The sequence below is a fragment of the Bombina bombina genome, chromosome 6 (assembly GCF_027579735.1).
Source record: "Bombina bombina isolate aBomBom1 chromosome 6, aBomBom1.pri, whole genome shotgun sequence".
NCBI lineage: Eukaryota > Metazoa > Chordata > Amphibia > Anura > Bombinatoridae > Bombina > Bombina bombina.
The window spans coordinates 522,824,416-522,850,328 of NC_069504.1; the positions used below are offsets into that span (position 1 = coordinate 522,824,416).

Genomic DNA, 25,913 nt, shown 5'->3' on the forward strand with positions numbered 1-25,913 from the left:
ATTTTTCATGTAGAAAATAAATGATGACTTGGGTCAGGATGTCAATTTCTTGGTTCAGCTTGTGAGCTTCGTGTTGCAGATCAGTGTAAGTAGAAGGAAATTCATCAAACAAAGACAGATCAGCGGAAAAGGTCATAACTTATTCACATTATGTCCCTGCTTGGCTTTTATTTGCTTTGCGAGGCCATCATCTGCCAAATCTACAATAAGCTGTGACATAACATGACATTTATAAAGTGTATTACTCCTTGTATTGTAGCTCCGTCTGCTCCTGTAATAAACCCTCAGACTCCAAATTCTGCGACGGCGACATCATTACGCGTGTGCTGGAGTGTTTTCTCTGATGATAGTGTAGAAAGTTACCAGCTGTGCTACAGGCCCGTGTGTGATGAAACACCGGGGGAAGATCAGGAAGGTAAGTGTCTTTCTATATGCAAAGCTCAAAGCATTTGTATTAACAGTGCAATAAACATTCTACAGTGCCCTAATGCAGATGGCTATAAAATAGATTATGGTTGTTAAAGCTTTTCAGGTGCTGAACCAAAAATGGTGCTGGCTCCTAAGCTTACATTCTTGCTTTTTCAAATAAAGATACCAATAGAAGAAAAATTGATAATAGGAGTAAATTAGAAAGTTTCTTAAAATTGCATGCTCTATCTGAATTATAACAGTTTAATTTTGACTAAACTATCCCTTTAACCTTACCAATTGCATGGGATGTGTACCCACTCCAGTCTGAGAATGCAGTCCTTCTCTATATTATGGGTGTATCTAGAAAAATCACAAATTGGTTTTGTCATCCTTGTTTATATCAGTTTGTTTGGATGCTAGCATGTGTGGATATAGGTTAGGGACTATATATTATCTATAGTCTTTGTTTAAAGAACAAACTAGCAATACGGTGGATATGGCAGTTTTGCAAGTAATTGTATCTGATTTTCAATGTTTGCATTCCAGAGTTTATGATACCAGCCAAAGAAACCTACTGCATAGTTAACAACCTGATGCCAAATACACATTATGAATTTTGGGTGACAGCTTTAAACACCACAGGTACAAGCCCAGCAAGTGAAAGTTCAGTATATGTCACAGGTAATTTGATGTATTCTTATGTTTTGTATGTATCACTGTGCATAGTAATTTTACAACATTCCCAACACAGCATGTTATAATTATAGATCATTTCTAACATGGGGCATATACATGTCTAGGATCTGATGTTGTCTTACCTCTCTGTATTTAGGTTTGTTGTTTTTGATCACATGATGTGAATTAAATGATAAAACAAAAAACAAACTAAATAAAACAGAACATATATTGTACTTACCATCCCAATGACAGCTTGCTTTTTTCAAGGTTTGTTATTGCGATAACAATTCATGCTTGTACTTGTGTGTATGTACTTGTCAGTTACTCTATTTTCCTACCAAATTTAAATTCTGTGCATCGTCATGTTATGGTTTGAGCAATTACGTCTGTGACCATGAATATTTATTAGTGTCAATCAACTGCTTTGTTTTCCATTTTGTCTTACATGAAAATAACAATCATGGTCACATCACTCTGATAGCATAAAGTCACCACAAACACTACATTTAGTGTCATGTAGTGTCATGTTCTGTCAACTTGCTAAATTATGAGAAAATAAGTAGTTCAAAGCACATCATTACCTCATAATTTCACTGCATGCACTCATCTCTGAACAATCTCTGAAGAAAAAAACTAAAATATTTCCTACCCCCCCACACACACACACATATAAACACGCAAACACATATATAAACACAAACGCACACATATAAATACAAACACACATATACACACATAAACACACAAACATATATAAATACACACATATGTAAACAAACACACACACATATAAACACAAACACACTTATAAACCACAAACACACACACATATAAATATACAAACAAACACATATGTAAACAAACACACACATAAACCCAAACACACATATAAAACAAACCCACACACACATATACACACAAACACACAAACATATATAAATACACACATATGTAAACAAACACACACACATATAAACACAAACACACTTATAAACCACAAACACACACACATATAAATATACAAACAAACACATATGTAAACAAACACACACATAAACCCAAACACACATATAAAACAAACCCACACACACATATACACACATAAACACACAAACATATATAAATACACACATATGTAAACAAACACACACACACACATATGTAAACAAACACTTATAAACCACAAAAACATACACACACACACATATAAACATACAAACACATATGTAAAAAACACACATAAACCCAAACACACATATAAAACAAACCCACATACACATATAAATACAAAAACACACACACACACATATACACACATAAACACACAAACATATATAAATACACACATGTAAACAAACACACACACACATATGTAAACAAACACACGTATAAACCACAAACACATACACACACACACATATAAACATACAAACACATATGTAAACAAACACACACATAAACCCAAACACACATATAAAACAAACCCACATAAATATATACATACAAAAACACACACACACATAGAAACACAAACACACACATATAAACAAGTACACATACAGACACATATTAACACACATATAAAGTACATATATTAAGTGGGATTTGGAGGGTTTTTAGCATTTATGTATTAATGTTTAGCCCAGGGTGGGGACAGTATATAGCACTGCTGAACATGGACAACTGTATATACCTCTGCTGGACATGAAAAGTATATTATATACCACTGCTGAACATGGAAAACTGTATATAGCACTGCTGGACATAGAAAGCTGTATATAGCACTGCTGGACATGAAAAACTATATATAGCAGTGCTGGACATGGAAAACTGTATATAGCACTGCTGGACATGGAAAACTTTATATAGTACTGCTGGACATGGAAAATCTTTTTTATAGCACTGATGGACATGGAAAGCTGTATATAGCACTGCTGGACATGGAAAACAGTAAATTAGAAATATATCTGGAATTCATATGTAAACAGGTATCTGGGTACCTGATGCATTAAAAGATGATTGAAGGAGAGGGGCAAAAAGGGAAATGTCCCCTCACTAGAATTTTGCTCACATGGTGTGTGTATGTGTATGGATGTATGTATATATATATATATATATATATATATATATATATATATATATATATATATATAACACACAGAGAAAACCCAGCACTCACTTACAAGCTCTCAGCTAAGATTTAAAAGCAAAAATGGAAAGGTTAGTCACCGCATCTGGCCAAATGGGACAAGCTCAGGTACCACGTCAAGGTCCTCTCCAATACCTGAGACCCTAAAACAGCCACACAATGCAAGCTTTCAAATCCAAACAAACTGAAAACAAGGGAAGGGTGCACAGGAATATGTAACCACCCTAGACATATACAAAACACGGAAGGGAACTGCACTCTCATACCGGACCGGGTACACATCCCATGACCCTGCAGCATGCTCAGCCCTGGGTGCCACTGGCACTCACAGGAAGCTGTGCTGTCCCCAGAGCCACAAGCAGTTAACCCCAGACAGGTCTGGGTGCAAGAACCATAGGGAAAATTACAAAACAAATTAATACAACACACAGAGAAAACCCAGCACTCACTTACAAGCTCTCAGCTAAGATTTAAAAGCAAAAATGGAAAGGTTAGTCACCGCATCTGGCCAAATGGGACAAGCTCAGGTACCACGTCAAGGTCCTCTCCAATACCTGAGACCCTAAAACAGCCACACAATGCAAGCTTTCAAATCCAAACAAACTGAAAACAAGGGAAGGGTGCACAGGAATATGTAACCACCCTAGACATATACAAAACACGGAAGGGAACTGCACTCTCATACCGGACCGGGTACACATCCCATGACCCTGCAGCATGCTCAGCCCTGGGTGCCACTGGCACTCACAGGAAGCTGTGCTGTCCCCAGAGCCACAAGCAGTTAACCCCAGACAGGTCTGGGTGCAAGAACCATAGGGAAAATTACAAAACAAATTAATACAACACACAGAGAAAACCCAGCACTCACTTACAAGCTCTCAGCTAAGATTTAAAAGCAAAAATGGAAAGGTTAGTCACCGCATCTGGCCAAATGGGACAAGCTCAGGTACCACGTCAAGGTCCTCTCCAATACCTGAGACCCTAAAACAGCCACACAATGCAAGCTTTCAAATCCAAACAAACTGAAAACAAGGGAAGGGTGCACAGGAATATGTAACCACCCTAGACATATACAAAACACGGAAGGGAACTGCACTCTCATACCGGACCGGGTACACATCCCATGACCCTGCAACATGCTCAGCCCTGGGTGCCACTGGCACTCACAGGAAGCTGTGCTGTCCCCAGAGCCACAAGCAGTTAACCCCAGACAGGTCTGGGTGCAAGAACCATAGGGAAAATTACAAAACAAATTAATACAACACACAGAGAAAACCCAGCACTCACTTACAAGCTCTCAGCTAAGATTTAAAAGCAAAAATGGAAAGGTTAGTCACCGCATCTGGCCTAATGGGACAAGCTCAGGTACCACGTCAAGGTCCTCTCCAATACCTGAGACCCTAAAACAGCCACACAATGCAAGCTTTCAAATCCAAACAAACTGAAAACAAGGGAAGGGTGCACAGGAATATGTAACCACCCTAGACATATACAAAACACGGAAGGGAACTGCACTCTCATACCGGACCGGGTACACATCCCATGACCCTGCAACATGCTCAGCCCTGGGTGCCACTGGCACTCACAGGAAGCTGTGCTGTCCCCAGAGCCACAAGCAGTTAACCCCAGACAGGTCTGGGTGCAAGAACCATAGGGAAAATTACAAAACAAATTAATACAACACACAGAGAAAACCCAGCACTCACTTACAAGCTCTCAGCTAAGATTTAAAAGCAAAAATGGAAAGGTTAGTCACCGCATCTGGCCAAATGGGACAAGCTCAGGTACCACGTCAAGGTCCTCTCCAATACCTGAGACCCTAAAACAGCCACACAATGCAAGCTTTCAAATCCAAACAAACTGAAAACAAGGGAAGGGTGCACAGGAATATGTAACCACCCTAGACATATACAAAACACGGAAGGGAACTGCACTCTCATACCGGACCGGGTACACATCCCATGACCCTGCAACATGCTCAGCCCTGGGTGCCACTGGCACTCACAGGAAGCTGTGCTGTCCCCAGAGCCACAAGCAGTTAACCCCAGACAGGTCTGGGTGCAAGAACCATAGGGAAAATTACAAAACAAATTAATACAACACACAGAGAAAACCCAGCACTCACTTACAAGCTCTCAGCTAAGATTTAAAAGCAAAAATGGAAAGGTTAGTCACCGCATCTGGCCAAATGGGACAAGCTCAGGTACCACGTCAAGGTCCTCTCCAATACCTGAGACCCTAAAACAGCCACACAATGCAAGCTTTCAAATCCAAACAAACTGAAAACAAGGGAAGGGTGCACAGGAATATGTAACCACCCTAGACATATACAAAACACGGAAGGGAACTGCACTCTCATACCGGACCGGGTACACATCCCATGACCCTGCAACATGCTCAGCCCTGGGTGCCACTGGCACTCACAGGAAGCTGTGCTGTCCCCAGAGCCACAAGCAGTTAACCCCAGACAGGTCTGGGTGCAAGAACCATAGGGAAAATTACAAAACAAATTAATACAACACACAGAGAAAACCCAGCACTCACTTACAAGCTCTCAGCTAAGATTTAAAAGCAAAAATGGAAAGGTTAGTCACCGCATCTGGCCAAATGGGACAAGCTCAGGTACCACGTCAAGGTCCTCTCCAATACCTGAGACCCTAAAACAGCCACACAATGCAAGCTTTCAAATCCAAACAAACTGAAAACAAGGGAAGGGTGCACAGGAATATGTAACCACCCTAGACATATACAAAACACGGAAGGGAACTGCACTCTCATACCGGACCGGGTACACATCCCATGACCCTGCAACATGCTCAGCCCTGGGTGCCACTGGCACTCACAGGAAGCTGTGCTGTCCCCAGAGCCACAAGCAGTTAACCCCAGACAGGTCTGGGTGCAAGAACCATAGGGAAAATTACAAAACAAATTAATACAACACACAGAGAAAACCCAGCACTCACTTACAAGCTCTCAGCTAAGATTTAAAAGCAAAAATGGAAAGGTTAGTCACCGCATCTGGCCAAATGGGACAAGCTCAGGTACCACGTCAAGGTCCTCTCCAATACCTGAGACCCTAAAACAGCCACACAATGCAAGCTTTCAAATCCAAACAAACTGAAAACAAGGGAAGGGTGCACAGGAATATGTAACCACCCTAGACATATACAAAACACGGAAGGGAACTGCACTCTCATACCGGACCGGGTACACATCCCATGACCCTGCAACATGCTCAGCCCTGGGTGCCACTGGCACTCACAGGAAGCTGTGCTGTCCCCAGAGCCACAAGCAGTTAACCCCAGACAGGTCTGGGTGCAAGAACCATAGGGAAAATTACAAAACAAATTAATACAACACACAGAGAAAACCCAGCACTCACTTACAAGCTCTCAGCTAAGATTTAAAAGCAAAAATGGAAAGGTTAGTCACCGCATCTGGCCAAATGGGACAAGCTCAGGTACCACGTCAAGGTCCTCTCCAATACCTGAGACCCTAAAACAGCCACACAATGCAAGCTTTCAAATCCAAACAAACTGAAAACAAGGGAAGGGTGCACAGGAATATGTAACCACCCTAGACATATACAAAACACGGAAGGGAACTGCACTCTCATACCGGACCGGGTACACATCCCATGACCCTGCAACATGCTCAGCCCTGGGTGCCACTGGCACTCACAGGAAGCTGTGCTGTCCCCAGAGCCACAAGCAGTTAACCCCAGACAGGTCTGGGTGCAAGAACCATAGGGAAAATTACAAAACAAATTAGAGGACCTTGACGTGGTACCTGAGCTTGTCCCATTTGGCCAGATGCGGTGACTAACCTTTCCATTTTTGCTTTTAAATCTTAGCTGAGAGCTTGTAAGTGAGTGCTGGGTTTTCTCTGTGTGTTGTATTAATTTGTTTTGTAATTTTCCCTATGGTTCTTGCACCCAGACCTGTCTGGGGTTAACTGCTTGTGGCTCTGGGGACAGCACAGCTTCCTGTGAGTGCCAGTGGCACCCAGGGCTGAGCATGTTGCAGGGTCATGGGATGTGTACCCGGTCCGGTATGAGAGTGCAGTTCCCTTCCGTGTTTTGTATATGTCTAGGGTGGTTACATATTCCTGTGCACCCTTCCCTTGTTTTCAGTTTGTTTGGATTTGAAAGCTTGCATTGTGTGGCTGTTTTAGGGTCTCAGGTATTGGAGAGGACCTTGACGTGGTACCTGAGCTTGTCCCATTTGGCCAGATGCGGTGACTAACCTTTCCATTTTTGCTTTTAAATCTTAGCTGAGAGCTTGTAAGTGAGTGCTGGGTTTTCTCTGTGTGTTGTATTAATTTGTTTTGTAATTTTCCCTATGGTTCTTGCACCCAGACCTGTCTGGGGTTAACTGCTTGTGGCTCTGGGGACAGCACAGCTTCCTGTGAGTGCCAGTGGCACCCAGGGCTGAGCATGTTGCAGGGTCATGGGATGTGTACCCGGTCCGGTATGAGAGTGCAGTTCCCTTCCGTGTTTTGTATATGTCTAGGGTGGTTACATATTCCTGTGCACCCTTCCCTTGTTTTCAGTTTGTTTGGATTTGAAAGCTTGCATTGTGTGGCTGTTTTAGGGTCTCAGGTATTGGAGAGGACCTTGACGTGGTACCTGAGCTTGTCCCATTTGGCCAGATGCGGTGACTAACCTTTCCATTTTTGCTTTTAAATCTTAGCTGAGAGCTTGTAAGTGAGTGCTGGGTTTTCTCTGTGTGTTGTATTAATTTGTTTTGTAATTTTCCCTATGGTTCTTGCACCCAGACCTGTCTGGGGTTAACTGCTTGTGGCTCTGGGGACAGCACAGCTTCCTGTGAGTGCCAGTGGCACCCAGGGCTGAGCATGTTGCAGGGTCATGGGATGTGTACCCGGTCCGGTATGAGAGTGCAGTTCCCTTCCGTGTTTTGTATATGTCTAGGGTGGTTACATATTCCTGTGCACCCTTCCCTTGTTTTCAGTTTGTTTGGATTTGAAAGCTTGCATTGTGTGGCTGTTTTAGGGTCTCAGGTATTGGAGAGGACCTTGACGTGGTACCTGAGCTTGTCCCATTTGGCCAGATGCGGTGACTAACCTTTCCATTTTTGCTTTTAAATCTTAGCTGAGAGCTTGTAAGTGAGTGCTGGGTTTTCTCTGTGTGTTGTATTAATTTGTTTTGTAATTTTCCCTATGGTTCTTGCACCCAGACGTGTCTGGGGTTAACTGCTTGTGGCTCTGGGGACAGCACAGCTTCCTGTGAGTGCCAGTGGCACCCAGGGCTGAGCATGTTGCAGGGTCATGGGATGTGTACCCGGTCCGGTATGAGAGTGCAGTTCCCTTCCGTGTTTTGTATATGTCTAGGGTGGTTACATATTCCTGTGCACCCTTCCCTTGTTTTCAGTTTGTTTGGATTTGAAAGCTTGCATTGTGTGGCTGTTTTAGGGTCTCAGGTATTGGAGAGGACCTTGACGTGGTACCTGAGCTTGTCCCATTTGGCCAGATGCGGTGACTAACCTTTCCATTTTTGCTTTTAAATCTTAGCTGAGAGCTTGTAAGTGAGTGCTGGGTTTTCTCTGTGTGTTATATTAATTTGTTTTGTAATTTTCCCTATGGTTCTTGCACCCAGACCTGTCTGGGGTTAACTGCTTGTGGCTCTGGGGACAGCACAGCTTCCTGTGAGTGCCAGTGGCACCCAGGGCTGAGCATGTTGCAGGGTCATGGGATGTGTACCCGGTCCGGTATGAGAGTGCAGTTCCCTTCCGTGTTTTGTATATGTCTAGGGTGGTTACATATTCCTGTGCACCCTTCCCTTGTTTTCAGTTTGTTTGGATTTGAAAGCTTGCATTGTGTGGCTGTTTTAGGGTCTCAGGTATTGGAGAGGACCTTGACGTGGTACCTGAGCTTGTCCCATTTGGCCAGATGCGGTGACTAACCTTTCCATTTTTGCTTTTAAATCTTAGCTGAGAGCTTGTAAGTGAGTGCTGGGTTTTCTCTGTGTGTTGTATTAATTTGTTTTGTAATTTTCCCTATGGTTCTTGCACCCAGACCTGTCTGGGGTTAACTGCTTGTGGCTCTGGGGACAGCACAGCTTCCTGTGAGTGCCAGTGGCACCCAGGGCTGAGCATGTTGCAGGGTCATGGGATGTGTACCCGGTCCGGTATGAGAGTGCAGTTCCCTTCCGTGTTTTGTATATATATATATATATATATATAGTGACATAGCTCAGGGGATTGTATATAATTAAATATGTTTATTTACAAATGATTTAATTACATGGCTGTGTTGATATGTATATTATTGGTTTGTACCAGCACTATATTACATATACAAAACAGAGTATCAATCTAGGTGTAAAAAAGAAACACCTGAGCCCTCTAAGTAACAATGTATCAAGATAAGAAGAGTAAACAAATTAAGTCCATATTTAAGAAATATTGGTATATGCTTTTATCTGACAATTTACTCAAAACACATATTTCATCCCAACCGTGTTTTATTTATAGGAGGGCAAGAAATCTGAATGACTATCTGTTTAAAAATAATTTTAACCATAATGCCAAGAAAACACCTTTATTTCATGGATCTATTCCATGATGCTATTGCAAGAAGGTTTGTTCCCATATAATAAAAAAGAATGAAGAATGGAGCTGACTGCGCCTGGAATATAGTAACCACGCTCACTAAAATGGGCCTACCTAACAAAAGGCCCAAGGTAACAGAGGAAAAGATTAATTAATTAGGAGCACCAAGGGCTTAAGGTTACTTATCAAGGGGAGTGGGGATAAATAAATCCAAGTACAGAAGTTAAAATAAAGGAGTAAAACAAATGTTTAATTGGGTCCTGAATACCCACATAGGGCTAAAATTATGAACACATAAAATGTGAACAGATAAAAAATGTATAGAGAGGTAGAATCTACAGAGTATATATACAAAAATGTATGCTCTTAACTATACAGTGCTAAATAAGGTGCAGAATTAATTACACAATCAATAGTAACAAATGGTCAGAGAAAAACATAAAAACATACATCAAGAAAATAAAAAATACATCAAGAAAATAAAAAATATATGATAATACCCGGGTATCAGTGGGAAGGGATCCCAAAAATTGATTGGCCCCTCCAGGGGTGAGGTGAAGGAAAAAAAGTCTATATCGGGAAGTCCAAAAATCAATGTGAAGTATATGGGATAAAAGCTGAATAGTGTCCGTAGAGTAGAAGAATAATAAGTCCTTGATGGTGTCCTAAGTGATAGTAATGGTAATAGTACCAGCCTGTAGGTGTGAGCTTCGTGAAGACAGTGAGTCCAAGCCTGCTATACCTGTAGAAATTAAATAAAAAAACAACATGCAAAAATCAGCTTTAACAAATGAGTCTATAAGAAACTGACTCACCAGGGTAGAATACAAGCCTCCTTATGTGCAGTCTACGCATTTCAGCCCTTAACAGGGCCTTTCTCAAGACATAAGGAGGTGTATATATTGAGGCCTTATAAATGTTAAAAGTACCAATCAATGGGTCAGGATTTTCCCGCCAAACAAATCACTGCAAACCTATGCCGTAGCATCAAAAGTGTGTGTCACGTATGGACGCCACATGTATTTCCGGTTCAGGTGTGATGACTTCCGGTTTCGCGTCACATCCGGTTTGTGGGCTTCCGGTTTAGTGCCGTGGCGCTATTTCCGGTATTAGGTATCCATATTTAGTGTGGGCATGTTTGCCCTGATTTTTTTTTTTCTTTGAGGTTTGAAAAAAGGCATACATAAAACATAGGACAGTAAAACACAGTATTGCTAGAATACATAAATCTCATGGTAAAGAGTTTCAAGTATACAATATATATTTCTAAAACAAAGGTCCAAGGTTATAGTCAATAATTCAGATGCCTAATACTCAGTTAACCTCCGTGATGACATAAGAGGTCACTCATGGGCCTCGTCACTGTATATCCCAAGAGTAGGAGGTTATTCCCAATAATGGAGACTACTTTTGGATCTCAACTGACAAACCTCATTTTTTAGTAAACAGTCTAAAATAATCTGCTAGAGACAAAACAACTGTGAATAATATTAATAAGACTGTACATACCTAGTGAACATAACAATATGTCAAGCTTCGGTCCATAATGTAAGCATAAACACGGTTCATGTAGGTTCTATAATATTGAGCATACAAGTGACGCTGAGCCCAATGAAAGTCATAAGTATGAGTAATACTTATAATAATTCAGTCTGTGGTAATTATTGAGGGGTGCATGCCAGTGATTTTTGCGATAGAAATAATATGCTTAATTGAGCTTAAGAGGGATACCCTTGATGAGCATATTGGAAGGAGTACCTAGATGGATTGAATTCAAAATATAACGTGCTTCATGTTTTTGTTTTTTTTAACTCATTAAGGTCAAGAGTAATAATACAAACATCTATAAGTCTATCTAATACTTAATGGGCGTTATGGGAACGATTTGATATGGAACAAAGGTGCAATATACGCTAATTCTCAGCCATGTCCTTATAATTAGTTATGAGGCATTATAATAGAGCAGAGATAGTCCAGCATCCCGGCCGCAGACAGCAGGACCACCACACTCCATAGTCAAGGCCTCATTGTAGAATGACATAGCTAAAGGACAGTAATGAACCTGTATCTATTGTTAGCAATAGTAGCAGTTATATTTGCAAAAAGAAGATATGAACAGGAAGACTTAGTGACAAGTGTGGGATGCCAATAAGTGAAACAGAGATAACTATAATAATCTCTACCTAGGTATGCACAATTAAGTAGCGTAAGGTACAACTTTTGAAGGGAATAACGTTGGTAACAAACATCAGTCCCATAAGGCTTCATGATAGACAGTAGGGAAAGTTAAGTCCAGTGCCAAAAAAGAAGAACAAACAGTAAAGTTTTGTAATATCATAATCACTTGGTTATCCATAGTGTGTGGAAAGTTCAGGGAACTGGGACTCTTATACTAACCAACACCAGTGCGATTGTACACACTACTACCCAGCAAAAAGCCAGACATTCGGTATTAAAGAGAGCTGCAGAGTATTAGGAGTCCTTAATTGTACTCCCCATGTTACGCTACTAGGTAAGGGATGGTATGCATTATGGTGCTGACCACTTCGCGGTCTCTTAGGGAAGCGTCTTTGATATGAGGCAGGACCCATACCGGGTGATTGCCCTGCTGCCTCCGGGGCAATATGCTGGTTCCTCTCACCGGGTTCCTGTGTAAAGGATATCGCAAGTCGCTTGAAATCCTCGTGTTTCAGCTCATGTACTAGCTCTTCACAAGCGCCAATGTCTCTCGTCAGATCGCTAGACACTATGGTAGCGATCGGGATCTTCTCTTTGTATCCCCGCTCATTTAGGGCCGCATCCTCCAGCCTCTTCTGTGTCGCAGTCGTGGCATCTGAACTGCGTTGGTCAAAGGCAGTGCGCATAGTCTCCGTAAAAGCGAGTTGATGTTCATGGAATAGTGCCCTCAGTTCCTCTAGTAGGTAACAAGCAGTCGCCATGGTAGTCCTTTGTCAGTAAAATGGTAGGTGAATTCAGCATTGAGTGTTGCCTAACTACAAGGCCAGAAGGTGCCTCGCCGGGGGGTTTAATAGAGGCCTCAACCTCCTGTATTGCTGTGTTGCTCCGGGCACTGATACCAGCAGCTATTTCTGTAAGAATAGGCTTAATAGATGAAGGATCTGTAGTAGGTCTTATAATTATTTAGATGTCGCAAGAATGGGACAGCTGAGTAATAAAATCAAGTAGAAACCTTAGAAATGCTGGAGCAGTATGCAGTGGTGCGACTACGCATGGCCGCCGCCCGGAAGTCCCCTATGTTTGCACTGATTTGAATATGTTAGATGTCGAATTACAAATGTGTTGTAACAATTAAAGAATAATTGTTGCATACAGGTGCATATGAGTCCTCAGGGTGTCTAGAGAATATGAATATGATTATTGTTAGAATAAAAAAGAAAAATACAAAATATAGAATAAAATAATATTGGTGCATAGCGGTGTTACAGAAAAAAGGCAATATGATGAAGCATCAAGTTAGAATAGAGGGACTTCAAAATTGGCATTTAAGCCTTTAGGGTAAACACAATCAAGGTTAAAAATCCATTTTGATTCTATCCTGAGCATTTTTTGTTCTAAGTCACCCCCTCTCCAGTCTTTTCCTACCTTACAAATTCCCATGAATTTGAAAGTGTCATCTTTACCCTGATGGTGATCTTTAAAGTGCCTATAAATTGGTAAATCTGTTTTTCCCCATTTGATCTGAAGGAGATGTTCCCTAATCCTATCCTTCAAATGGCGTGTGGTTTGTCCTACATATTGTAGACCACAGCCACATTCTATCAGATAGATAGATAATGAACTTATCTGTACAGCGGATCATGTCTTTAACAATAAATTGTTCTTGATTAACATGGGACTTGAAAATATCTGTTTTTTTACCATGTTTACAGGCTTTACAGTAGTGACAGGGAAAGAAGCCTTTAAGTTTATTGCCCTTTACATCATGGTCAATTTGGGATTTTTTAATTGGTATACTTGGGGCTAGGATGGCTTTAAGATTTTAAGCTTTGCGATATATGAATTGAGGTGAGTTAGTGAAATGTTCGCATTTAGAGGGCTTGAACTCAGTGGAATATTATTTGGACAAAGATCTTTCTATGCCACAAGAACAGAAAGATTTTATCTTAAATGGCATAGAATATATCTTGAATCATAATTATTTCAATAATGAAGGCAAGTTTTATAGACAACTACGTGGCACATCCATGGGGACAAGGTTCGCGCCTAGTTATGCTAACTTGTATATGGGGAAATGGGAATCAATTTTTTGGTGATTCCTGCCCAGCTAGCGCGGACCCAGTCCTATACAAGAGATATATCGACGATATATTAATGATCTGGAAGGGGAGTCTTGATGACCTCACTCACACCCTAGAGGTGATGAACCAGAACCAAGCCAATTTGAAATTCACCTATTCAATGAGTAAAGAAAGTATCAACTTTGTAGATCTTGACATCCGAGTTAAAGATGGGATTATTGAAACATCAACATACTTTTAGGAGGTTGATTGCAACAATTACATTCACCACACTAGTTGCCATCTGACTAATTGATATGACTATCAATGAGGTTGGTGAGATTGACAGGAATTCTTTGCTGAACTATAAGAATAAAAATAACAAGACATCCCTAACAATGAAAAGCAAATTGGAAGTACCATTCATTACCCAATATAATGAAGAAAGGGGCACCATAGAAAAGATTATCAAAAGACATTGGCACCTACTAAAAGATGATGATGTGATAGGCGAACATCTCACTAACACACCTCAATTCATATATAGCCCCAAGTATACCAATTAAAAAATCCCAAATTGATCATGATGTAAAGGGTAATAAACTTAAAGGCTTCTTTCCCTGTCACTACTGTAAAGCCTATAAACATGGTAAAAAAAACAGATATTTTCAAGTCCCATGTTAATCAAGAACAATTTAATGTTAAAGACATGATCCGCTGTACAGATAAGTTCATTATCTATCTGATAGAATGTGGCTGTGGTCTACAATATGTAGGACAAACCACACGCCATTTGAAGTATAGGATTAGGGAACATCTCCTTCAGATCAAATGGGGAAAACAGATTTACCCATTTATAGGCACTTTAAAGATTACCATCAGGGTAAAGATGACACTTTCAAATTCATGGGAATTTGTAAGGTAGGAAAAGACTGGAGAGGGGGTGACTTAGAACAAAAAATGCTCAGGATAGAATCAAAATGGTTTTTAACCTTGATTGTGTTTACCCTAAAGGCTTAAATGCCAATTTTGAAGTAGTCCATCTATTCTAACTTAATGCTTCATCATATTGCCGTTTATCTGTGACACCACTATGCACCAATATGGGCTACTAGTCTGTTAGTTTTAGGCTTCATTATTATACTTTGGGATAGTCGTTATTTTATTCTATATTTTGTATTTTTCTTTTTTATTCTAACAATAATCATATTCTCTAGACACCCTGAGGACTCATATGCACCTGTATGTATGTTCGTACTAGCTGGCAATGCATCTGTTAATTCTTAGTTGGAGTCTAGAGACCCTACCTACCTCACCCATTGACAGAATATGTTAATGTACATTTATTTTTCTTTATACATACTCTTACATACTTTTTATTTCCTAGGTTTATTTTCATGGTCATTTTTTCTATTTGTATTTTCTTTAAGTGAATGTTGATGTATGCATTTACATCTCTATTGATCATATTTTTGTTGTATATTGTACCTCATCACTGAGTTTGATGCTGTTTATTGTAATCAACTATTAATTTGTTTCACTATAAGTCTAGGTCCATCACCACTATACACTAACCATCACGTCTCTTTTGAGTGACGGTCACTTATGTTTTACACATAGAATTTGTTCATTAGCTCCCATTGTGTCATATATGTATTATAACCAATGCGATGGGACGTTTGCAATCATGTTACGTTATTTTTATGTTAGCATTGTTATATTTGCTATAAGCAGGATTGATGGATAATTCTTTGCATTAACAGAATTGGGAAGAATACAGGCCTCCGTTTACTCTTTTATTGTATCTACATTTTTACTCTTATTGTTTATTTTTAATCTTATCTATATTCTTTATTTGATCCATTAGTCATGTGATCAAATGAGTTATTCATATCTGGGTCATGGTAATTAATAGTCATCCATGTTCACAGCGATACTAGTTTCATGCTCTATTCGAATTATAGAATAGACACATACACATACATGTTTTAGAAAACAAGTTTTCTTTAATTGTTATAACACATTTCTAATTCGACATCTAACATATTCAAATCAGGGCAAACATGCCCACACTAAATATGGATTCCACCTAATACCGGAAATAGCGCCACAGCACTAAACCGGAAGCCCACAAACCAGATGTGACGCGAAGCCGGAAGTCATCACACCGAAACCGGAAATACATGTGGCGTCCATACGTGACACACATTTTTGATGCTACGGCATAGGTTTGCAGTGATTTGTTTGGCAGGAAAATCCTGACCCATTGATTGGTACTTTTAACATTTATAAGGCCTCAATATACACACCTCCTTATGTCTCGAGAAAGGCCCTGTTAAGGGCTGAAACGCGTAGACTGCACATAAGGAGGCTAGTATTCTACCCTGGTGAGTCAGTTTCTTATAGACTCATTTCTTATAGTTGTTTTTTGCATGTTGTTTTTTATTTAATTTCTACAGGTATAGCAAGCTTGGACTCACTGTCTTCACGAAGCTCACACCTACAGGCTGGTACTATTACCACTACTTTCACTTAGGACACCATCAAGGACTTATTATTCTTCTACTCTACGGACACTATTCAGCTTTTATCCCATATACTTCACATTGATTTTTGGACTTCCCGTTATACATCTTTAGACTTTTTTTCCTTCACCTCACCCCTGGAGGGGCCAATCAATTTTTGGGATCCCTTCCCACTGATACCAGGGTATTGTAATATATTTTTATTTTCTTGATGTATTTTTTATTTTCTTTTTTTTATATATATATTTTTATTGAGGCAAAAAATATGACATTACATAGCAACCACTTACAAAGGCCCTCAACCCGTAAGGGCAAATTATAGTGGTATACAGAAATTATTCTTATACAAACTTCACAAATAACAATATTATGAAGCAGAAATAATAATATACAATTCAATAACTAAAAATGACAGAACTCTGAGCTCCAGAGATGAATCTAGTATTATACTGTTAACTGTATGAATGATAAAGGCAAAAAGCAAACCTCCAATTTTTTAAATTAGCAACATACAGGGTCACTTTTGGGCCCTTAAACCATACTTGCACAAATAAGTTTATATAGAAGCACTATAAATCAAAACACTGAAGAGACATTAAAATAAACATGGGGAAAATGTGGAACACATACTCTTACTACATCGAATTGTGATGACACCTACAGTATGATAAGTGGACCTATGAAGATCAATACATATGCTTGGGCTTATATGGAAATAATAGTACTCATATCAAAAGTAGATATGGAGCAAAAGGGCTGTCTAGTGTAGGATCAAATCACTAAAGTGGGGCAATGTGGAGAGAATCTGAGGACTAATATACTAGGGCAAAATAATAACATGGGGGAGTATACACTGACTATTGAACTATTCCTAAGGCTGTAAAAAAGGGTGGGTGTCTCTAGCTCCATATACACTCTCCATAAATCAACTATATATAGCAAATCCTAATGGCATGACTGATAACTTTAACCTAGTATCTGTTGACAATGTGAAACATAGCAGTCCTTACAGAGTTATTACAGACATTATGATTACAGCACAGGTATATACATGTATTAGCAATATGATTAGCATAATGTTTAGGATTTGGGCAAATGGAGGACAGACTATACTAGCAACTAATAAAATTATAAATATCCCACAAAAGACAAATCAAAACACAACAGTATCCCTATTGCATATAGAAAAAAAAAAAGCCCACAAATATAGCACAATAACCTCTGTGACTCTTATATCTAAATAAACAAATTGAGCCCCAAATAATGATCACAATAATCTGTAATACTATACATAATAACTACTACCGGTAAATAAAAATAGTTGTGGATTGTCCCTAAATTCAACCAGTGAGATATAGTAGATAGGATGGGGGGTAAACTGTACCCTTTACAAAGGGGAGTCATGTTCGAGAGGAATAGGGTATAAAGAAAAGAAAAACATTGGGGTCAATTAACCATATATCAGTCCACACCTTAGAGTTACCCCACACCAACTCTATCAATCTGGGACCGGCATCCTACCCTGGCGACAAAGTTCAGTCCGGTGAACCAGAGGAGGCTTAGTGAAGCATAACAGAACCCTCTAGAAACAATCTCGCTTGGTGAGATACGGTACCGGAGCATGGTCAAGGCATCCTCGGTGAGTCCCCCTGACTCCCAGCTCCATTTCTCCCTCTCCACTGGATTAAGTGAACTTAGTGTCATGACCCAACCAGGGCTCTGCTTCAAGTAAGCTACGTTCCCCGCTACAAGTGGCCTTCTCGCAGCGTGTTTCGTGACCCTTCATTTGTCAGGGGGATCAGGGTCCAAAGTTTCTGCTCAGCGTGGTGCGCAGTGAGTCGGTATTCTTTATAGGCGATGTTTGACTCTTGGCAGTCATATTCAACTGGGGAGGTATTTAGCGGTAGTAAATGCCCTTTATTCTGCGCTATTTTCCAGATTGCCTTGTGGTAGACAAGCCCCTGTTGTGATAGCGGCTCATGGCGGGTTATGATATAAGACTCCTGACTACGAAACATTTCCTCAGATTCCTCAGCGGTAGCTGGCTCCGTTATAAATGATATCTGGTTTGGCAAAGCCATTTCATGTCCCAGGTCGTAAGCTTCCATTAGGTCAGGCTCACTCTCTCTTTCGGTAGTGATCACAGCCCCAAATGTGCGCAACACTTTTGTCAATTCCTCCTCAACATAAGACAAGTGAGCACTTATTAGTTCAATAATATTGTAGCGTACTTGACCAGCCATTGTGAAATCTAGCCGATATTCTTACGACAGCACAACTGGCTGGAGTAGAAAAATGTGTCCTTTACGAAATACTGGCTTTTCTCAAAGCAAGGGTTTAAAACAATTTTAGTATCTGCGTACTTATAACCTTAAGCAGGTAGTGGCGAGGGGTAGATGAAGGTCCAGGGCGCTGTAAGGCCTCCGCTGTGCACCTCCTCTAGTATGGTCTGCTGGGCTGAACTGCCGTGGAACAAAAATATATAAATCTGTTCCTCAGATGTTCAAGTGTACAATATCACTCAGAGTAACTGTAGATTTTACAGTAGTTAGGCAATAAACAGCGGATTAGGTTGCACTAAATCACAGCCCATGTTGAAAGCAGCCATCTTGGTCGTTGGTTGGACACGCCACCCTATTTTTTATTTTCTTGATGTATGTTTTTATGTGACCATTTGTCACTATTGATTGTGTAATTAATTCTGCACTTTATTTAGCACTGTATAGTAAAGAGCATACATTTTTGTATATATATACTCTGTAGATTCTACCTCTTTATACATTTTCTATGTGTTCACATTTTATGTGTTCATAATTTTAGCCCTATGTGGGTATTCAGGACGCAATTAAACCTTTGTTTTACTCCTTTATTTTAACTTCTGTACTTGAATTTATTTATCCCCACTCCTCTTGATAAGTAACCTTAACCCCTTGGCGCTCCTAATTAATTCCTCTTTTACCATATAATAAAAAAGCAACATATAAGGGACCAGTTTGGAAAAACTTGGCAGATTCAAGATTATATCAGTTGTAAAGCAATGAATGTGTCTATTGTATGTTCTGTGATTGTGATATTTAATATGTGGGAATAACCACTAGAGGCACTTGGTACCCACATCACTGAACATCTCAGTAATATATGTAATGCAAAAAAGAATATCGAGAAAGGCGTGAGAATTAATAAAGAGTTAAAACCAGAATCAGAAAAGGTCATGCTAAATCGCCCCTCCTACAAAAATAAACTAGATGGATTTTCTTAATGAATGTCGTTACTCATAAGGACATGAATGAAAACAATAAATACTGGGTTTACCTCTAGTGATATGTATATTCAACTTTTCCCCTGTGTTATAAATTCCACTAATACATCAATTGCTAAGTTTGACTATCAAGTGACAAATTTACTAATTTTTGATACCTCATACTTTGGATGTGGCAGAATTGCAGGTGAAGAATCCAGTCCAGGTTTTCCCCACAATCTAGACTTCACCTGCAGCTGATAATTGCCAATTAGCACTTGTTAAATATTGTGCTGAGGCTAGGAGATAGAGACAGAAATGTATGCTGATGTTGAACAGCAGTCTAAAGGGTCTAGGCATGTAAGTCTGCTATTTTATTGGTTTTGAAGTTTGAAAGTTGGTAGGCTTGTGCATTTGAATGCTCACAACGTTTGACTCTTCAGAGTCAGATTTCTTCTTTTGAAAGTGCAACACACTAGATTTACACTGATCTTAGTGTGTTTTGCACTTTCACAAGAAGAAATCCAGCTCTGAAGAGGACCGAACGCCGTCAGTGGCCACCTTCTTTCACATTAGGAGGCATCCGAAACCTGCGAATACAGAGGCCTAGTTGTTCGCGTTGACCAGCCATCCAACTTTAGTTTGGATTATATTGTACTGTATAGTAAATGCTGTGGTGCAAGATTTTGTTTATGTTTGAAAATTGCTGCTTCAAAGTGTCTGAAAATAAGCAGGCCAAGGCTTATATATATTAGCACTTGCCTATATTAACAAAACACTAACAATATTTAATTTTTTTGTCATGTCGCCATAGAGATATTTCTTGTGACATTGATTCAGTTACAATTTTAATGGGTGGTGATTTGAAGTTTTAAATGGCTTGCGGACATAGATTTAAATAGTTTATGCTAAAATAATTTTAAGACTAGTTATAACATACAATTTCTTTTCTCTGTGTGTTGTAGCTCCTTCCCCACCAATAATTAAAAGCAAAGACTGTAGAAGTTGTGAAAATGCTGCTTTGATATGCTGGGAATCTGGAAATATTAACCCAGTTGACTCTTACACGGTTGAATTACACAAAGTGACTAATGATGCAAATAAAGATTTTATTACAGAGTAAGTATTTTACATCTCTCATGCATGAAAGGTTCTTGCAGCATAGATTTTCATGTACGAGTTTAATTGAGTTTTAAAACACTTTTCTAGTTCAGAATGTATTATTTATGATGTGCGGTTGACAATGGTTTCTATTGCTTTGCAATAATGTCTAATATAGGCTTTTATTTTATATTATTGAATGTTTCACTGAATTAATGGTACAATAAAAACCTTATGCTACTACTACTATGATCATTTTTAGAGACTAATATGCAGAAAATATTGCAGTGATAGTCCGTCCCCAGTTTTAGAGTTGCAGAGCATGAACCATCCTCTGTAACGTAGCAACACTTGCAGTGTCATGGCAGCCCTCTGCCCTAGTTTTTGTGGCCCCAGGAAAAAGCAGAGCTAAAAATATGAACAATGCTAGGGAATATATAATTATTTGTGCTTTTCAAAGCCATTAAATGTATATGCAGTCCTTTAGGCTTATCAAATATTGATCTGGGGCCCTATGTGTTAGGAAGTTAGCCATCACTGAATAAATAAAACTATGGTTAAAGATAATTATAAGTTATACATGTAATTGTATGAAGTATAAAAATATTTTAATCCAATTTCAGTGGTGGCATATGGGAGCTTTAAACATAATACTAAAATTAAGTATTAACCCTTTAAAGTGTGTCATTTTTACATTAGTGTCCCTGGATAACAGTTAAGGGGACAAGGGGGGATAAAAAAATATATAAATGGCGGCCGGGGAGCGGCGGAGGAGAAGGGGGGTAGATACCGGGAGAGGGTGCAGTTATTGTGAGTGGCGACTAGCGACGAGACAGGCACATAAAAAGAGCGATACATAACGAGAGAGGTAACACCACGGATAAACTGCTTGTAGGAAAGGGGGAGCTACCGAGGGAGCAGGCGGTTATTGACAGGAGTAGGATTAAAGCTACTGCTGCTGAAGGGTAAATACAAAGGATCGAGGGGCAATTTCTGATCACGAGCAGAGGTGTATCCAGCCTCTGGAAGAGTCACTGGACCCGAAGAAGAAACCTGCCCACAAGAAGGGAAGCGAAGGGGTTAAAAGCACTCCAGGGATGGTCTGTACGAGAAGGGTATTTACCGATTGAAGGCCAGAGCAAACACAAAGCAGTTACCCATAAAAAGGGGTAGTTCTAGAGTACGTGTCCTATTTTGCCCCCGAGAGGGGCAACGATTACCTTCTCGATGATACTGGCCCTTCGGAGGGGTCTGAAGATCGCGTTTTGGCCACGGTGGTGAAAGCTTCCTGCACAGTAACAGACTAGCACTAGGAGGGGTATCCGAAGCTGGGCATGCTGGAGACTGCAATGGGGGAAGCGAATCCGGAAGATTCACTGTTGAACCTGAAATCCGTCACTCAGCCACCTCAGAAACGCACCTGCACAGTTGAAGACTTTAACAGATTTTGCAGCTTTGTCTTGTCCTATGCTGGATATATACCTCCCTCTACAAAAGAGGAGAGGGCATGGACACCATCTAATTCTCCACACCGGACTGAGGAGAGTGATGGCTGGGACTCTCCTGACCCACCAAGACCAGCTCTACCGTCTGACCTTCCTCGACCCCAGCCAACATCGGATCTCAGTACCATCCAGACCTTTGTAATGAAGGCCAAAAACCAAGGAGGGGCAGGGGGCAGCAGCAAGAGGAAAGGAGGAGCTGTTCCTGTAGGAGAGTGATCAAGAGTAAAGAAAAGCAGCAGGAGGAAAAGGTGACAAAGATACAGGGGAGGTCCCGGATTAAGACTGAGTGACACAGATACTGAGGAGGACAGGGGGGGTTTACCTTCTGTATCACCAACAACTCCCCAGCCACCCCCAAGTGCAGAAAGCAGTCGAGACGGGGGAGGCAGCTCTAGTGATGCAGACACACAAGTGATGGACGAAGACATCATGGTAGAATCAGGTGATGATTCCTGGGACCTTGTGACTTGCTATTGTGAAAAGCCATTTGCCGGCCGTCCTATGATCGAGTATAATGGGTGCTGCACCTGGGTTCACCTTTCCTGCGCCAAGATTAAGAAGAGCAATGTTCCTGACATTTATTACTGTCAAAAGTGCAGGGGAGGGCGGCCAGTGGGTAGTGCAACGCCCCGGGCAGAACCCTGACACTACCTTCCCTCTTACTGAAACGGACTTGAAGGTGGAGCATAATTCTTCATATTGGCTTTCCTCCAGCTGCAGTCTGAGGGAAAAGTTGGGGTTATCGGACATTTTATTTTTGGGGAACTCTAGAGTTTGTGTGTGGAAAGTCTGCGTGAGCAGGAGAACTCTGAAACTGCGGTATCAAGTGGGAGTCTCCGAAAAGGACACCCTTGAGTTGTAATGTTTATTATGTTGAATGGGTTATGAAGATTGCGAAAGGGGAGAATTGTATATAGTTCCTGGGAGGTTGAGTTAGAAGAAAAAAAGAATTAACTCTGCAAGAGTTGTGATTCCACATACAGGGGGACAAATAGCAACAATATTAGCTGGTGCTGGAAATCCTTACTGGGCCACGTAAGCCCAAATCAAGTCTTCAGGCAAAAAAATAATTCAGCACACTCTTATTTAATACTAATGGTCCAACTCAACCAGTAAGTATTAATAAATAAGAATTTTGCTCTTAGACTGTGAGCTGTTATGGTGGAGTGTTAGATATATTTGAAATACTATTAATGGACATCATGTGACAGGTTGCCTACATCTTTGCAAAATATCACTTATTTTTCATCCCTGTTGTGGGCAGACGCTGTTCTTGCAGATAATTACTCCCAGTGTCTCATCTCCCAGACCTGTACAGTTCTGAAAGCCTGTGGCTTGTTTTCTTGTAAATATTGGACAGAATCTTTATTTTTTTGTCCCTCCCTGTAATAAATCCAATTTCTATCCCAGAAATAAAAGTTACTTTGTGAATCGAAAAAAAAATAAAAAATTATAAATAAAATATATAAATAAAAAATAAAGGTTTGAATAACAAGTAAAATGATAAGATCTTCTTGGATATTTAGGGTTCCATGTACGAAGTAGCGTATGCCTGCTCCCTGCAATGTATGAATCAGTGGTCATTAGACCGCTGCTTCTTGTCTAATGACCACTGATCCAGTCGCGCGAGTGAAGAGGCGGGTATTTCACATTAATTGGAGTGTGTAATAATGCATACGGGCCTGTGGACTAACAGATCCACTGCCTGTATGCAGCAAAGGCGCACGGACAGCTTCACAAGTTAAAGGGACAGTCAACCATAGAATTGTTATTGTTTTAAAAGATAGATAATCCCTTTATTACTCATTCCCCAGTTTTGCATAACCAACACAGTTATATTAATGTACTTTTTACCTTTGTCTTAAATTTAGCATTGTATTGTGCTAGATCTTAAATAACTTTCTGTGCCTGAACACAGTATTATCTATATAGCCCACGTGTACTTTCTGTCTCTTTGTGTTGAAAAGAGATTTAAAAAGCCTGTGATAAGAGGCAGCCCTCAAAGGCTTAGAAATTAGCATATGAGCCTACCTATGTTTAGTTTTAATACCAAGAGAAAAAAGCAAATTTGATGATAAAAGTAAATTGGAAAGTCGATTAAAATTAAAAGTCCTATCTGAATAATGAAAGTTTAATTTATACTTGACTGTCCCTTTAAGAAGCTGTCCGCATGCCATTTAATACATGGGGCCCTTAGTATTGTGGTCACTTTTTTGAACCCCTATATTTTATGGTCTAGAATCACCCTTGTGTATAGCATGGGTTTCTGTCAATTATTCAAGCCCTTTCTCAATTTTTTTTAAATCTAGCATAACCAATTTATTTTATGCTTTTAAAGTGTATTTGTTCATGAAAAAATCCATTTATTGAAATGGGAACAATTCAACGTTTGTATTCTGATCAATAAGAAAACTGATATCGATTCTGTGGCTTGTCTAGCTCTCTCTTTGAATTTTGTTGGTGTGGCTACTTGGGAAAGGGGGGTATTTAGGGCAGGGGTGAAGTCGTAAGTGTGTTGGAACTCAGCAAGATTTCTGCCCCCCCCCCCATAACCATTGTCATCTCACACTTAAACCACCACCCCACACTGATTCAATGCATATATACTGTATATGAGTATATGTGTATATATATACACACAAACACACACACACATACTGTATATACAAACGCACACACATAGTTATAGGACTGTTAATAACCACAAGTGTAGCAGTCCTGGACAAGTAACAAATAGCAGTAGACTACTTTTTTCTATCTTTAACATTAGGTCTACTAGTAACGTTTAACATTTATCTCCTGACTAGTAAACTATAGTGGTAGAAAGAGAATGATATCCACACTCATTTCCACTGTACTCAAGCCCTGGAATTTTGTAAACTTGTGTCTAAATGGGCAGATCAGCAGCGGTTCTATGTCACAGCAAGTGTGCCTGGATGTGACTCCTTACTGCTTGCCTTCTCGCTGTTTTTTTAAGTCTAAGTATAAATAATTAAAGTGTTAGAGCTGAATGGGAACTCTGCTAGTGATGGAACTGTACTCCCAAACCTTCCCGCTTGACCCCTAGTTTTTTGGGCATATTTTTTCCCAAACTTAAACCCTTAGATGGAGATTCCTTGATGACCTGTGGATTGTTGTTTGTATCTCTCTTTTCTGTGCAAATTTTTGTTGCTCAAAAAGAAAACAACAAACATTTGTATGTGGATTTTATGGTGGGTATGTGGCTTGCTGCCTAGCTCTTTCTTAGCCCCATTGAGGGCCATATTACAAGTGGAACGCTATTTAAATGTCCTGTGCGTCGGGTTGTGCTCATATAACAAGTTGAAAGTAAACTGTTTTCGCTTGCGTGCTAAACCGACAAGTACAAAAAGCCGAACGTAGAATATCACGCGCTCGATAACCTATTACCACATAGAAGTCAACAGAGTAAAAAAAGTGTAAAAAAACACTCTACTTGCGCGCAAACATGATCACATATTCTCAAGGTCGCTAACCCGAC

General features: G+C 40.0%; 1 protein-coding gene and 1 pseudogene across 2 annotated transcripts in view; both read left to right on the plus strand.

Annotated features, from left to right (window-relative positions):
• The window catches only part of FSD2 (fibronectin type III and SPRY domain containing 2), a 195,138-nt gene that overhangs the window by 112,729 nt on the left and 56,496 nt on the right, over positions 1-25,913 (plus strand). The window contains exons 7-9 of one of the 2 annotated variants that reach the window (XM_053717427.1): positions 260-415; positions 958-1,092; positions 20,774-20,927. In XM_053717427.1, coding sequence (XP_053573402.1) covers positions 260-415; positions 958-1,092; positions 20,774-20,927 — 445 coding nt within the window. The remainder of the gene's footprint in view (positions 1-259; positions 416-957; positions 1,093-20,773; positions 20,928-25,913) is intronic. The other variant, XM_053717428.1, reaches the window with a different exon arrangement.
• Positions 22,232-23,845, plus strand: LOC128663215 (PHD finger protein 23A-like; annotated as a pseudogene).